The 14,874-nt window shown below is 42.5% G+C and overlaps 1 protein-coding gene across 2 annotated transcripts in view; it reads right to left on the bottom strand.

Annotated features, from left to right (window-relative positions):
• The window catches only part of DSTYK (dual serine/threonine and tyrosine protein kinase), a 71,311-nt gene that overhangs the window by 36,091 nt on the left and 20,346 nt on the right, over window positions 1–14,874 (bottom strand). For both annotated transcript variants that reach the window (XM_075910508.1, XM_075910509.1), the window contains exon 2: window positions 10,907–11,295. In XM_075910508.1, the coding sequence (XP_075766623.1) occupies window positions 10,907–11,295 (389 nt within the window). The remainder of the gene's footprint in view (window positions 1–10,906; window positions 11,296–14,874) is intronic.

Here is a 14,874-nt window from a genome sequence, read left to right as displayed (position 1 = left end):
GCCAACCCTTGGGACTTGGCCAGTCAAAAACCAAACATCAGGGAAGGGCAGACAAATAAGCAGTGGCAAATTTTTAAAGTGCTTCTACACAAATGCTAGGAGTCTGACTAATAAGATGGGTGAACTAGAGTACCTCGTATTAAAGGAGGAGATTGACATAATAGGCATCACTGAAACCTGGTGGAATGAGAAAAGTCTGTGGGACACAATCATACCAGGATATAAAATATATCGAAAGGATAGAGCAGGCCGGGTGGGTGGCGGAGTGGCACTGTATGTGAAAGATAATGTAGAATCAAATGAAATAAAAATATTAAATGAATCAACATGTTCCACAGAATCGCTATGGATAGTAATTCCATGCTCCAATAATAAGAAATTAGCAGTAGGGATATATTACCGACCACCTGACCAGGACAGCGATACTGACATTGAAATGCTGAGGGAGATTAGAGAGGCTACCAAAATAAAGAACTCTATAATACTGGAGGATTTTAATTATCCCCATACTGACTGGATACATGTCACCTCAGGAAGAGAAGCGGAGATAAAATTTCTCAATGGCTTAAATGACTGCTTCTTGGAGCAGCTGGTGCAGGAACCCACAAGGGGAGAGGCAATTCTCAATTTAGTCCTGAGTGGAGCGCAGGATCACGTCCAGGAGATAACCGTTACAGGACTGCTTGGGAATAGTGACCATAATATAACAATTAAGATTCCTGTGGTGGGAAGAACACCTCAGCAGTCCAGCACCCTGGCATTTAATTACACAAAAATGAGGTTAGTTAAACAGAAATTAAAAGGCACAATGACTAGAGCCAAATCCCTGCAAACTGCATGGAAACTTTTTAGAGACACCATAATAGAGGCCCAACTTAAATGTATACCCCAAATTAAAGAACATAGCAAGAGACCTAAAAAAGAATCACCGTGGCTTAACCACCATGTAAAAGAAGCAGTGAGGGACAAAAAGGTATCTTTTAAGAAGTGGAAGTCCAATCCTAGTGAGATAAATAGAAAGGAACATAAACACTGTCAAATCAAGTGTAAAAATGTTATAAGAAAAGCAAAAAAAGATTGAGGAACAGCTAGCCAAAAACTCAAAAAGAAAAAAAAATTTATTAAGTACATTAGAAGCAGGAAGCCTGCTAAAAAAAAAACCTAGATGATCGAGATATAAAAGGAGCAATCAAGGACGAAAAAGCCATTGCAGAGAAACTAAATGATTTCTTTGCTTCAGTCTTCACGGCTGAGGACATTGGGGAGATTCCCAAATCTGCACAGTCCTTTGTGGGTGATGAATCTGAGGAACTGTCCTGGATTGAAGTGTCATTAGAGGAGGTTTTGGAACAAATAGAAAACTTAATGTTAACAAATCTCCGGGACCGGATGGCATTCATCCAAGGGTTCTAAAAACTCAAATGGGAAATTGCTGAACTATTATCTGTGGTTTGTAACCTAGCCTTTAATCTGCTTCCGTACCTAATGTCTGGAAGGTAGCCAACGTGACACCAATATTTTAAAAGGACTCTAGAGGCGAACCTGGCAATTACAGACCAGTAAGCCTAACTTCAGTAGCGGGCAAATTAGTCAAAAAAATTGTAAAGAATAAAATTGTGAGGCACGTAGAAGAACATAATTTGTTGGACAAAAGTCAACATGGTTCCTGTAAAGGGAAATCATGTCTTACTAATCTATTAGAGTTCTCTGAAGGGGTTAACAACATGCGGACAAGGGGGATCCAATAGATATAATATACTTAGATTTTCAGAAAGCCTTTGACAAGGTCCCTCACCAAAGGCTCTTGTGTAAATTACATGCCCATGGGATAAGTGGGAAGGTCCTTTTTTGGATTGAGAACTGGTTAAAAGACAGGAAAAAGGGTAGGAATAAATGGTAAATTTTCAGAATGGAGAGGGGTAACTAGTGGTGTCCCCCAAGGGTCAGTCCTGGGACCAATCCTTTTCAATTTATTCATAAATGATGTGGAGAAAGGGGTAAGCAGTGAGGTGGTTAAGTTTGGTATCATCAGCAAACTGTTTAGGATAGTCAAGACAGAAGCAGACTGTGAGGAACTCCAAAAAGATCTCACCAAACTGAGCGATTGGTCAACAAAATGGCATATGAAATTTCATGTGGATAAGTGTAAAGTAATGCACATTGAGGAAAAATAACCCCAACTATAGGTACAGTATGATGGGGGCTAATTTGGCTATGACAAATCAGGAAAAATCTTGGAGTTATCGTGGATAGTTCTCTGAAAGTTTCCACACAGTGTGCAGCGGTGGTCAAAAAGGCAAATAGGATGCTAGGAATTATTAAGAAAGGGATAGAAAATAAGACAGAATATCTTACTGCCCCTGCATAAGACTATGGTATGCCCACATCTTGAATACTGTGTTCAGATGTGGTCTCCTCACCTCAAAAAAGATATTTTGGCCTTGGAAAGGGTTCAGAAAAGGGCAACTAAAATGATTAGGGGGTTTGAAACAGGTCCCATATGAGGAGAGGTTAAAGTGACTGGGACTTTTCAGTTTAGAAAAGAGGAGGCTGAGGGGGGATATGATAGGAGGTATAGAAAATCATGAGTGGTGTGGAGAGGGCGGATAAAGAAAAGTTATTTATTAGTTTCCATAATAGAAAAACTAGAGGACACAGAATGAAATTAATGGGTAGCAGGCTTAAAACTAATAAAAAAGTTTTTCTTCACACAGCGTGTAGTCAACATGTGGAACTCCTTGCCAGAGGAGGCTGTGAAGGCTAGGACTATAATAGAGTTTAAAGAGAAGCTAGATAATTTCCTGGAGGTTACGTCCATAAAAGGCTATTAGCCAGGGGATAGAATTGGTGTCCCTGGCCTCTGTTTGTCAGAGGCTGGAGAAAGATGGCAGGAGACAAATCACTTGATTGTGTCTTCGGTCCACCCTCTCTGGGGCACCTGGTGCTGGCCACTGTCAGCAGACAGGCTACTGGGCTAGATGGACCTTTGGTCTGACCCAGTACAGCCGTTCTTATGTTCTAAGATCAGAACTGCTCTCAAAAAGACGACTGGAGACAAATGTACGCTTCACAGCCTTTGCTTAGAATGCTCTCTACAACAATTAACACCAAGTGGATGTGCAGCCATGTTCATGGTCAGCTGTAATGGACAAATGATGAGGAGAATTCAAATGTAACAGCATTGCACTGGTACCCAAGCAATATCAGCAAAGCCAATTCAGCAAAGTTACTCACCCACCTAGTTTTGTTACCCATGGAACAAACTATATTGTCCCTTTCCCCTTTAAAAAATGATGACCTGAAGTACAGGAGGTCCCTGACTTGTGATGTGATTGGTTCCGGAGGAAGTCACAAGTGGGGGGCATCAGAACTTGAACCTGCATTTATGGTAGGCGCCATGAGCCATCGTAAATACAGGCCGACGATGGAAGTTAGGAGTTTCTGGCCCCTTCTGCACTTATAAAAAGAGGTTGCAAGTGGTTTTTTTATTGGAACTCAGGTAGTCACATCTTGGGGCCTCCTGTATTGAGTGCATGGGGCAAGCAAGGGTTCCTAAGACTAACTGCACCTGCACTTGATGGACAAAGCTTGTCATTCACGGGTGCTTAAACCTCTACCTCGAGAACAATGAAGTTTTGCTATGACAAGTGAAAGTGTGAACATTGCAGAAACCCCCTCATGGGGGGGGAGGGGGAAAGGAGAGGGAGTATTTTATCAACAAACGTGCTGACAGTCTTGTCGCTAAAAGCTGCATAGTATAGACATACAGGAAATTCCAAATAATCTAAGTGTCAGCACCTATTAACCCCAGACATCTGCACACAAAGGTAAGCAAGTCACCCCATCAAGAGTGAAGCACAAAGCAAGACTGACCTGTGATCTAGGGTATAGAAGAAGTTTTCAGTCTGCATTTATGCCTACTTGTCAGTTTCCACAGCAATGCACAATATTTCAGAAATCTCAGTTGGGGCCTGGAAGCACTAAGGACATAGCAAAATTAACAAGTGTTTGCTTTCACCATAAATCTGTCCTGTTAGATTAATTATTCCTCTGTGATCCACATGCATTCTTCTGTACAAGTGATCCACCAGGAGTAGAATAGCTGTACCAAATGTAGGGTTTTCTGGGGCCATTTACATTATAAATATGCTTAAGAGCAAATATACTTTCCAGCAAAAAATGTGCTCCCAAACCACCATACCCATGAAGAGTCCGGTTCCTGGCTCTTCTTTCTGTGAAGCCAATATGCACCTGCTTATTGGTTAATCGTTTAGTCGAGTACACTATTACATCCCTAGTTGAGATTACTTACACGCCAGATCATCTGTGTTCCTACAGAGCCTCACAGAACCTGCAATAATGTACTGTCGCTTAAGGTCCTCTCTGTTCTTTATAGAAAAATAAGACTTGGTTAGGCAGGTTTGGATTAGGCACCTATGTCATTAAAAAGTATCTGAGCAACATGCTTAAACTCATACAACATCCAACACAAGCAATGGACGGGTCAACATTTCCAAGATCAAGATGGAATTCTACTGGTAAACATTAAGAAATTGAAGTTGAGGTTCTGACCATTATGAGCAAGATGCAAGTCAGATGCAGAGCGAGTTCTACTGAATGCCAATGTTGGTCTAGCAAGCAGGCTTTCAGAGTCCATAAGGCAAAGCCACTGTCCAGCCCATTCTCATTTTTACAGAATAGTAGCACACACAATGTTTCTCCAGCGTGTCTAGTAAGGGGAAGATGGAGTCATTAACAAAATACCTGGCAGTAAGGTAAGTACTAATCTAGATGAGCATGCTGTTAAGAGAGGGTAGGGGTTAAAAGGGGGGGGGGGGGAGGATGAGACTATCAGGAACAGCACAGGAAGCAACTAGAGTGAGTGTACATTTGCAGCTTGATTTTTCAAAAGTGTTGAGCTCCTTCAGATCAAGAGGGCTCAACAGGCATTGGGATGCTCTGTACCTCTGGGAAAAAATAAACTAGTGTGGACAATTATACTTTGGAGTGATGATTTCTCTCAGTATGCTATTGTGACTAGCAGCTCACTAGCTTTGTTTCTCTAATCCAGTGTTTCCCAAATGGTGTTCCGTGGAACCCTGGGGTTCAGAAGTAAAAAAGGGTTCTGTGAGAAAATTCCATTAAAGTAACTGTTTTTTTAATTCTAAAAAGTGATTTTTGTTTTTAAATGTACAATTAAACTAAATGTTGATCTCATGACTTTGTTTAGCATTTGTTTATTATTATCATCATCCTTATTTATGTGTGGTCTACTTTTTCAGCTCCATATACAAGACTTATTAGGGGTTCTGCAAAATTCTTTCACATTTAAAAGGTTTCCGTGGCCAAATAAAATTGGGAAACACTGCTCTAATCAAAGCAAGCAGGAATTTCTTGTCAAGAGCCATACTACAGAATTGCAGATTTGGGCTTATGACTATATTAAGAGTGTGCTTAAATCCTCTTATTGCTTTAATAATGTGCCTGCACAACTGTTTATCACCTGCGGGCATTTTACCACGGTGTTACTGACCTCTGCTCAATGTGGTGTGCTAATCAGCTTCTCTGCTGAACATGCCCACTGAAGCTAGAGCAAGGACGGAAGAATTTCAGAAAGCTCCAAGGCAGGGCCAGGGACATGGACTACTAACCAGTACAGAGGTGCATGCTGCCAGTGGGCAGGCAACCCCCCAGAGCAGTGAATGACAGTGTGGCGCGCCACACACTGGCAGAGTTAGGAGGAGGGGCATTACTTACCTTGTAAACTAAGAGAAACACATGGTGGGATGCCCAAATTTCTCCCTGCTTCCTCCCTGTTGCGGGTAGAGGTGAGCAGTGATGCATAGAGTACCTGGCGTTACTGCTGGCCCCCTGCAAGTGCATCTCCAAATATCTCCTAGGAGTTAGGGGAGGGGACAGTGACCAGCAACACCAGGAACTCCATGTATTCAGGCCCATTTCCCTAAGAGTACAGAAGGAGTTAGGGGAGAAGAGGGTGCAATAGCAGAATGGAGAGATTATTATTACTGTTAGTGTAATTTATAAATTTCAGACATGCCTCTCAGATTAAATACCTGAAATCACTCCATTTCATCAGCAACTATCATCTCTTCATGGTTTTCTACACTAGCACAAGAATGCTTCAACCAGCTCCCACCTGCCTGAGTTGTCTCCTTCCCCTCATTTTATTCCTGGAAGCCAAAGATTAGGTCTCGAAGCCTTTCATCTGCCAGGAGTCCTTATTTATATACTTAATCCCAGTGCACTCATGCAGGTTGAAGCATCAGTCCTTGGCACCTGCTGCAGCTCAGCATTTCAGAGTTTTGGAGCAGGGCTACATTTGTGTTGATTTGTCTGCAAATGTGTTTATGTTTTGCTGCTGCCATGAGGAACAAAGAATAATTTTATGTTCTACCATATAGTCCTTGTATCCTAAAGTAAAGTCATAGATGGCAGACTCTTGTTGGCTATATACACATACACACCAGGTGTGGAGGGAGATTTAAGAGTCTGCAAGAAAACATTCTAAGACAGACTTTAAAGATTTATAATGTTATTAAAGCTAAAAGGCATGTGTTTGCACAGGAATTATTTCCCTACAAATTAATTCCCAATACAGGTAATTTCTTCTGAAGCAGCACTGGAATCCAATTTTGATTAGCTTAATCTAATTATTACTTTTGTAAAGACTGCTTAATAGTAGACAATGCAAGTCAAAGATCAAAATGTATACCCCCATGCTATGGTCCTGCACTTTATATATTTTAGCCAATATAAAAAGTTACACAAATATAACAATAGAACCTTCATGAAGCTTTGCATGCTGTATTCCCTTTGACTGGTTGTTGTGACTGTTTAAACCTTAATCTCTTGCAACGCCAAATCCACAGCTTTGGAGAGTGGAAATTCCTGTAGTAGATTATGCCATGTCTGCCCTGTTTTATTAGAGCAAGCAGAAGAGCATGCTTCTCTTTCAAATCATTTATCTCCTCATTTTTCCCCCTAAAAAATTAGGAAAATTTCCCTACAAAAATCAAACAGGTAAAAGTAGTATCATATCTGCTTGTTCAAAAATATTAAGTCTGCCCAAACAGACCAGCAAGAAGGAAAGCTGATTTCTAAATGATCCTTTCTGACAACATTGTATGCAACCAGGTAGAGCAGATTTAAGACAAGTTCTACAAGTTCTGCATCTTTTACAATGTGTAGAAAGATCTGTAGAGAGTTTTCAACTTTTTGTTGCCCAAATCACATAAAGTGACAATTAAATGTGTCATACTGTCACTTAGCAGTTCTCTAGCATGCTGGCTTCAGACCTCAGTGGTGGTAAAGCACCCAGTCAGCAACACAGCCCCTCTCACTAAAAATTAAGCACAGGGTGAAGACAGTGGGGAACAAGGCACCATTTTCCCCTAAGGCTGGCCCTGACCAGGACCAGATGATTTGACAGAGAAAGCTATCCCTATTCAACTGATCCTTATCTACATTAAGAAAGGATCACACTGTTGCAGTGTATTAAATACACACTCTTAGACGTTTGATCTTCCTTGCTTTTAGTCTAATGAAATTTCATCTTCAAAAAGAAGCCTCCAGCCCAAATTCAGGCTAGCAAGTAACCCTTCCCAGTCCATCTTCCACTAAAAATGGTCTCCTTACTTTGCCATCCCTTTTCAAGTTTGAGTGGCTGTTTTCATCTAACTTGCCCCAAATATGACCAGAGCTCAAACAAAGAGATCTTTGTCACTTGCATGAGAAATTTGCAGGAGTTGCAAGCTGCACCATGCTCAGATCTATATAAAAATTTAACCAAATAAGTGAGTAAAATATTTCAACTTAAAACTAAACATTTAAGCTTAACTTCACTGGATATTACATTACCACATGCCCAAAAGATCCAGTATAAAAGGCTTTTTCCAATATGAACACACACCACCGATGGATAAAGTCACAGAAGTAAACACTCACCGTTCATGGGCTGATTTACTCTTTAGCTGAAGGCTGGTTTATACACTGTACGTTGTAACTTGAAATTCCGTACCCCCAGCCTTGTTAGTATTTTCTTTCAATGAGCTATTGATAGTATACATGTACAGAACAAAGAAATAAATCGATAATCTCACTAATCTGAAAAACAGGATAATTTCTATGTACTCAGAATACGATCTATTTCCTAATGTAAATGTTCGCTAGTCTTCATGTTATGGTCTATGTGGAGTGTGAATATACTGCAAATGCTTTGAATGCAAGCTACTGTAAATGAGTCTCCTTCTTTGAAAACAAGTTAGATATTTGTGGAGCCTCCACATCAGTAACAGGCAACCTGTGGGCCACTTGCAGCCCATCAAGGTTCTGCGCGTGGTCCAGAGGACATTTTATTTACAGTTGCCCATGCTCAAGGTTGCCAGATTCCGCTGGTTTTAATTTACAAAGTTTTCCCCACCACCACCATTACTAAAGTGACACGTATGTAAAGCAAGTCAGGTGCATGTTGAGTGCACACAACATTGACTGTAACAGCCATGCGCTCCCTTTGCATCCCAAGCGCTACTATGGTTCAATCGGCACAGCCGGCAAATACTAGATACACAGGTGCAGTTAACAAAACCACCCTATCCTGGGAGACTACTTTGGTTACAACAATCTTGTGGCCCACTGAGATGAAGTAGGGCCATTTATGCAGCCCACTCACTAGCCTACGTTGCCCACCTGTACAAGATAGAGAAGCAATAAGAATGCATTACCTTTATTTTATAGATGAGGAAATTTTGAGAAGTTACACAACTCGCCCAAGATCACAGCATGGCTGTGACAAAACTTGGAATGTAGACACCCTGTTCCTGGTGGTTATAATCTAAAAAAGGATTAACTTGTATGGCACTCAATTACCAAGTCTGAACCTGGGATGTGCCAATAATTCTCAACTCACAATGCTGTCTGGGAGTGAAAGGTACTCAGTCTTTGCAGAATATAGAAGGATTTCTTCATTTCAAAGTAGCTTGGTACGGTTACAAATCCATGCAGCAAGAGCGGATTTGGAGAATCTGGTGAAGACTATGGATGAAAGAGTTTAACTGATAAACCTCAGCTTATTGGTTGCAATTAACTCTTTCTGCCTTGCCAGACCCGTTCTCAGGAGCCGGCTGCCATCCCACGCTGTGAGCTCTGCTGTAGAAGGTGGATACTGCACAGCCTGCAGCACATGTAACCACTAGGGCTACGTCTAGACTGGCATGATTTTCCACAAATGCTTTTAAACGCAAAAGTTTTCTGTTAAAAGCATTTGCGGAAAAGAGCGTCTAGACTGGCACGGATGCGTTTCTGCAAAAGCACTTTTTGCAGAAAAGCATCCATGCCAATCTTGACGTGCTTTTCCACAAAAAAGCCCCGATCGCCATTTTCGCGATCGGGGCTTTTTTGCGCAAAACAAATCTGAGCTGTCTACACTGGCCCTTTTGTCCCAATGGAAGCAGCATAGTATTTCCGCAAGAAGCACTGATTTCAGACAGTAGGAAGTCAGTGTTCTTGTGGAAATTCAAGCGGCCAGTGTAAACAGCTGGCAAGTTTTTCCGCAAAAGCAGCTGCTTTTGTGGAAAAACTTGCCAGTCTAGACGCAGCCTAGGATTTTTAACAGTTACTTTAAAACCCTTTTTCAAACCCCAATTGAAGACATGCTAAAGTGATGGGAGAGCACTATCACTTGGTGTACGCCACTTCCCCCCCCCCCCCCCTTATGCCACCTGGGGAACACAAAAACAAACGAGAGACATTCTCCCACCCACAGAGCCCAGTGTAGCCACCACGGTAAGAGGATCTAACAACATCAACTTCAGTTCCTTTAAGCATATGAGTGAGGTTGGGTAAATTGCATCGATTTACCACAGTAGTATAGACCTGCCCTATCCCAGAGCTGGCATGTGGAATGCTAAGACTATACCCACAGGGCTGACATGAGCAGAATGCAGCAAGGCATACTTAGAGGAGACACATCTGTTCTCAGGTCAGTCATTCTGGATAGGAGGCTGATTCTGAAGGTATTGGGGGGGGGGGCGCTGCAGTCCTTAAGGTGCATCTGGGTAGCAATAATAACTAAGGCCAGGTCTACACTAAAGGGGAAGGTTGAATTTCATAGCTGGAATTAATGTACTTTGATTAGCAGCTCTCTGCTGTCCCCACAGAAAGAGGCTGACTGGAGCAAACACTCATCAGCTTCCCTTACTCCTCGCAGGAGCAGGAGTACCAGCCAATGGGGGTACCCTCTGAATTCTATTTAGCAGGTCTTTACTTGGTCTAGTTAATCGAACTCCAGGAGATTGATTGTGGTAGTGTTGATCTTCTCCAGAGCAAAGACATGGCCTGAGTGCTTTATCTGTGGCTAGAGCAATAAACACATGTATCCATTTGCCCTCTGTTAAATCACCACAGCACTTCCAGGCTTCTCTGGGGTAGGGATTTAAAAGAGTAGTCAATTAGTCAACTACCAAAGAAGCCTACGCTCATCGAGTAGTCAACTCAACTACTTGCATTTCCCTTCCCTCCGCCCGTCCTCCCTTCCCCCTGCCGTTTGCTGCCTCTATATCAAAGGCAGCAGGGGGTGGTGCTGGAGAACCAGGAGCTGGCTCCCCACAGCACTGTGTCTGTGGTGGGGAGAGAGGGCAGGGGAGAAAGAGGAGCAGTAGTGCTGCGGCTCTGCCTTTTAAATGTAGAAAAAGCCACATGGCTCTTCCTACACATAAACTGCAAAGCCACAGTGGCCCCTTATAGGCTAATTATGCACTCAATACAATTTGTGCCTCTTCCAGCTTCCTTCGCATTGTTTTACGTATTCACATACAATAAAGTTTATCTTTGAATAAGCCTAAATACAACAGGTACAAATGCTAACCCCACATGTGTCGCTAATCAGTACCTTTAGTAGCAAGTACGGCAGCGTCACCTCCAGCTCTGCTATCTGGTGTGCTGGATCCTCATTGTCCCCATGGATTTCCAAGTCCTCCTCTGGTATTGTATCCCATTGCCCTTGATGGGCTGCCAACATGTGCACCAGTTCATACTGCCCAGGTAGTGCCAAACTAATCCGTGTTTGTGTCCCATGTGTGAAGCGGATCCGCCGCCTCTTACAGTTCTCCTCGCTGCTTATTTTGGTGGTGGGTAGCAGCTTTTCACCCAAAAGCATGTTTAGCAATTGGCATTTGGCATTGCAGTTCTGACCAAAGATTAGAAGGCATGGGTGCCAGTTCACTGTCAGCTGGAGGTACTCCTCCTCATGGCGGGGGAAGGAAATGGAAATCAATTGCCCTAGAAGTCAAACAAAGAGATTGCATTAGGAATGCTGGTTAACATATGCAATAGGCAGCCCTATGAATTTGTGCCCTACAGTTCCATATCTATACATCAGCACAGCATTCCTTTCACAAAGGGGAATGCCCTGTAAGGAGCAAAGCAGAGACCCAGGCAGACACTCATGTTTAATAAAGTATTCCCATATTTGCACCTTCAAACTATTTTCAGCCAGATTTTGAATTGAATTCATACCAACAGATGTCCATTGCATTTAAGACTTTATTTTTGGGCCACACAGGGTCTAATTAGAAAGGTTCTCCTCTCTATTTCTGTATTTACTAAACCAAACTGAATACAAAGTCAATTCCAACTTAAGAGTTAACATTTTGACAAGATCCAGGCTAGCCTGGATAGTGGATGGGGAGGCGGTTGAATGACACAATGTGAAACATCAGATGATGTTTGTAACTTTATTTTTGTGCTTCTACAGGAGCTTGGTAGAGAAACTAAACAAATCTTAGCCTCCCTGGGCTAAGCACCTTGATTTCGCAGGCTGGATAATGGCCCTAAGAGGAAGTCATTTAACCAAGATGTGGCACTTCAGGCCCATACTTGAAGAGGGGGTGCAAAAGCACTCTCCCCAAAGTCCCCAAGTGATCATGCTCCTGCCAGCCAGGGAAAGGGAGACCATAAGAACAGCCATGGGGTCAGACCAAAGGTCCATCTAGCCCAGTATCTTGTCGGTCAACAGTGACCAGTATCAGATGCCCCAGAGGGAGGGAACACAACAGGTCATCATGTGATCCCTCTCCTGTCATCCATTTCCAGACAAACAGAGGCTAGGGACACCATTCCTACCCATCCTGGATAATAACCATTGAGGAACAGCGCACTGCCTGAGCCTCCCTCCTCTCCAATGCTCTGACCAGCCAGGGGAAGGCTGGGGCTGATTTCCCCCCCTTACCTGGGGGACCATAGACTTGTGGCCCATCTTTACAAAAAAAGCACCCCCTCACTGCAACTCCTGCATACGGGCCTGCACTTGGTACCCTATTTTAACCGCTAGACCACCAGACTTAAAAATTCTTTCTATTTTCAACCTGCATACAATATATTCCCTCACCCTGGCCCAGCACGTGTGATTCACAGATCAGCCTATTCCATAGTATCCTTAAGATGTGTTCTAAACCTCCAAAGAAGAGTTCAGAGCAAAGCAACTGATAGTTTGTTACAGCAAGTACTAGAAGAAAAAAACCCCCCCGCTCCCAGATATTCTCCACACAAAAGTAAGTTTTTAAATGGTCTTTCCTCAGCAAGTTAAATGTCACTCCTGGCTCTATTACAAGCAGAGAGAAGGAAACCAGGAAGGTTGAAATAAGGGGCACATATACTTACTGCTGGTAGTGTACCATACTGTAGGGTGCTAGAATAATGCTTCACCTTGGGCTTCAAAACAAGATGGAGTGACAGTTAAGAACACGATTAAGCATTTTGCAAAACACTCCAAGCCTGAGGTTCCATTTCAATGGAATGCGTGCGCACACACCCCCCCCCCCCCCCCAACCCGGTGGTTTAAGTCCCCTCCAGCCCCACATACTCTAGTAACCGGACTGTGTAAGACATCCAAGAGGATTACAAGTCCAACAGGCTCATTCACGTGTCCAATGAGCCAAGATTTTACAGGACAACTGACCATTTCTAAAGATCCAGGCAATGCCACTTGAAAGCCTCCCCCATGGCTAGATTTGGTACACTACAAAAATAAGGAAATTAAATGCTTTTACACCATCTAGATAAGACAGAATGCAGAGTAAGCAAGAGCCTCTTTCTCTTTACTGCTGCCAAAGTCAAATGTTGCATTATCAAAGAGTGAGAAGCACTGAGATTGTATCCCTATTTAGTTTGACAACTGATAAAGTAGGTCTTTGCTCACGAAAGATTATGCTCCAATAAATCTGTTAGTCTATAAAGTGCCACAAGACTTCTTGTTGTTTATGCAGATTCAGAATAACACGGCTACCTCTCTGATACAAACAGGGATGACTTTCACTGACTGCCACCCTCACCCCCACCACATGTAAATGGCTGAGGAAGGGAGAGGGGAGGTAAGATGGGAATGCCAAGCTGAATAAATAAATCACAAGAGTTGAGTTGGGGAGTGGGAAGAAGGTCCACATTGTAGTCTTGGAGTAGCCAGATACTTAGGGTACGTCTACACTTGCTCCCTAGTTCAGACTAGGGATGCAAATGCAGACGAGCAAAGTAGCTAATGAAGCCAGGATTTAAATTTTTTTGAGGAGTAATGTTAGTTCGAACCAAGGGCTTTGGTTCAAACTAACACATCCCGGCACGCACTTCCTGGTTCGAATCAGCTGTGATTCGAACTAGCATGCCAGCGAGATCATGCTAATGGAGCACGGGATATTTAAATCCCAGCTTCATTAGCTACTTTGCTCGTCTGCATTTGCATCCCAAGTCCCAACTAGGGAGCAAGTGTAGACGTACCCTTCCTGATCCTTATTTCTTCACTCCTTTTCCACGGGCCTTTTGTTTCAACACTGGAAGTTGAGTGAACAGAGAACACGGTCACATCATGCAAAAATCAGTAAATCGCTTACCACGTAATGTTGATTTTTAACACTATGTATGCTTTAACTTGAACTTTAATCTGTGCCATCAAAATCACTGTTGAATTGCTGGTCTGTAAGAAACTGACAAAACTGTGTGTGCTATGAAGTGCGGCTTAAGGGTCATTAGTTAAAACTAAAATCCAACAAAAAATAAAATTATTATTATTATTATGTGGAGCCAGACTCATCTGGGTAAAGCAGAATAGTTCCATTGTGTTCTAAAGAGCAACAGTGATTGAAACTAGCCCAGAATCTGGCCACATGTTTCAGATAGATTTGAAGAGATTCATACAAAGGAAGCTTCTAGGTAAATGAGATCTGCATATGTGAAGAGTCTTGCATCAACAGTGCACACAAACAGCGAAGAGATGAGTAGCTAAAAAGGTGGTCAGAAGCTACAAGCCAAGATCTGAGACACAAGAAAAAAAGATCCATGCAACAAGTTTTCAAAAGTGGAGGCAAATTTAACTGGGATCCTGCAATTAAGGGGGAAAGACCCTTCACAGGAATGTGCTTTTTCATGCTGTAAAAGTAAAAAAGTGATAGCAAGAATAAAGACGTAGGAAATAAGTCTCAAAATTCTCAATGACCCTTTACTAAGATCATTTCTGCACAGCATGCTGCATGGACAGTAACTACAGAGTGTAATGCCTCCGAGCTGTGCAGGACACCAAGGCAATTTTGATTGCAAAACAGAGTTCTTCTACTCTACCCTCATCCTGTGAATGCATCAAAAAGACAAAACGTACTGATGTCTCTAAATTGTATCTCTATCCTTTCTAATCTAAGTGAGTCTTCACATGGAAATTAATGGAATGCACAAGACTCGCTAGCAATGAAGGAGGAACTTCATTCACCCTAGTAAGTAGTGTCGTATGACAACATGCACCAAGCTGAGCCATTGAACTAAGTGGATTTTGAATATAAGTGAATTTGGGGGAAGGAATGGCAAAGAAACAACCTT

This window comes from Pelodiscus sinensis, chromosome 27, assembly GCF_049634645.1.
Source record: "Pelodiscus sinensis isolate JC-2024 chromosome 27, ASM4963464v1, whole genome shotgun sequence".
Lineage (NCBI taxonomy): Eukaryota > Metazoa > Chordata > Testudines > Trionychidae > Pelodiscus > Pelodiscus sinensis.
The sequence above is the reverse complement of the archived record's forward strand: the minus strand, read 5'-3'. Positions and strand labels throughout refer to the sequence as shown.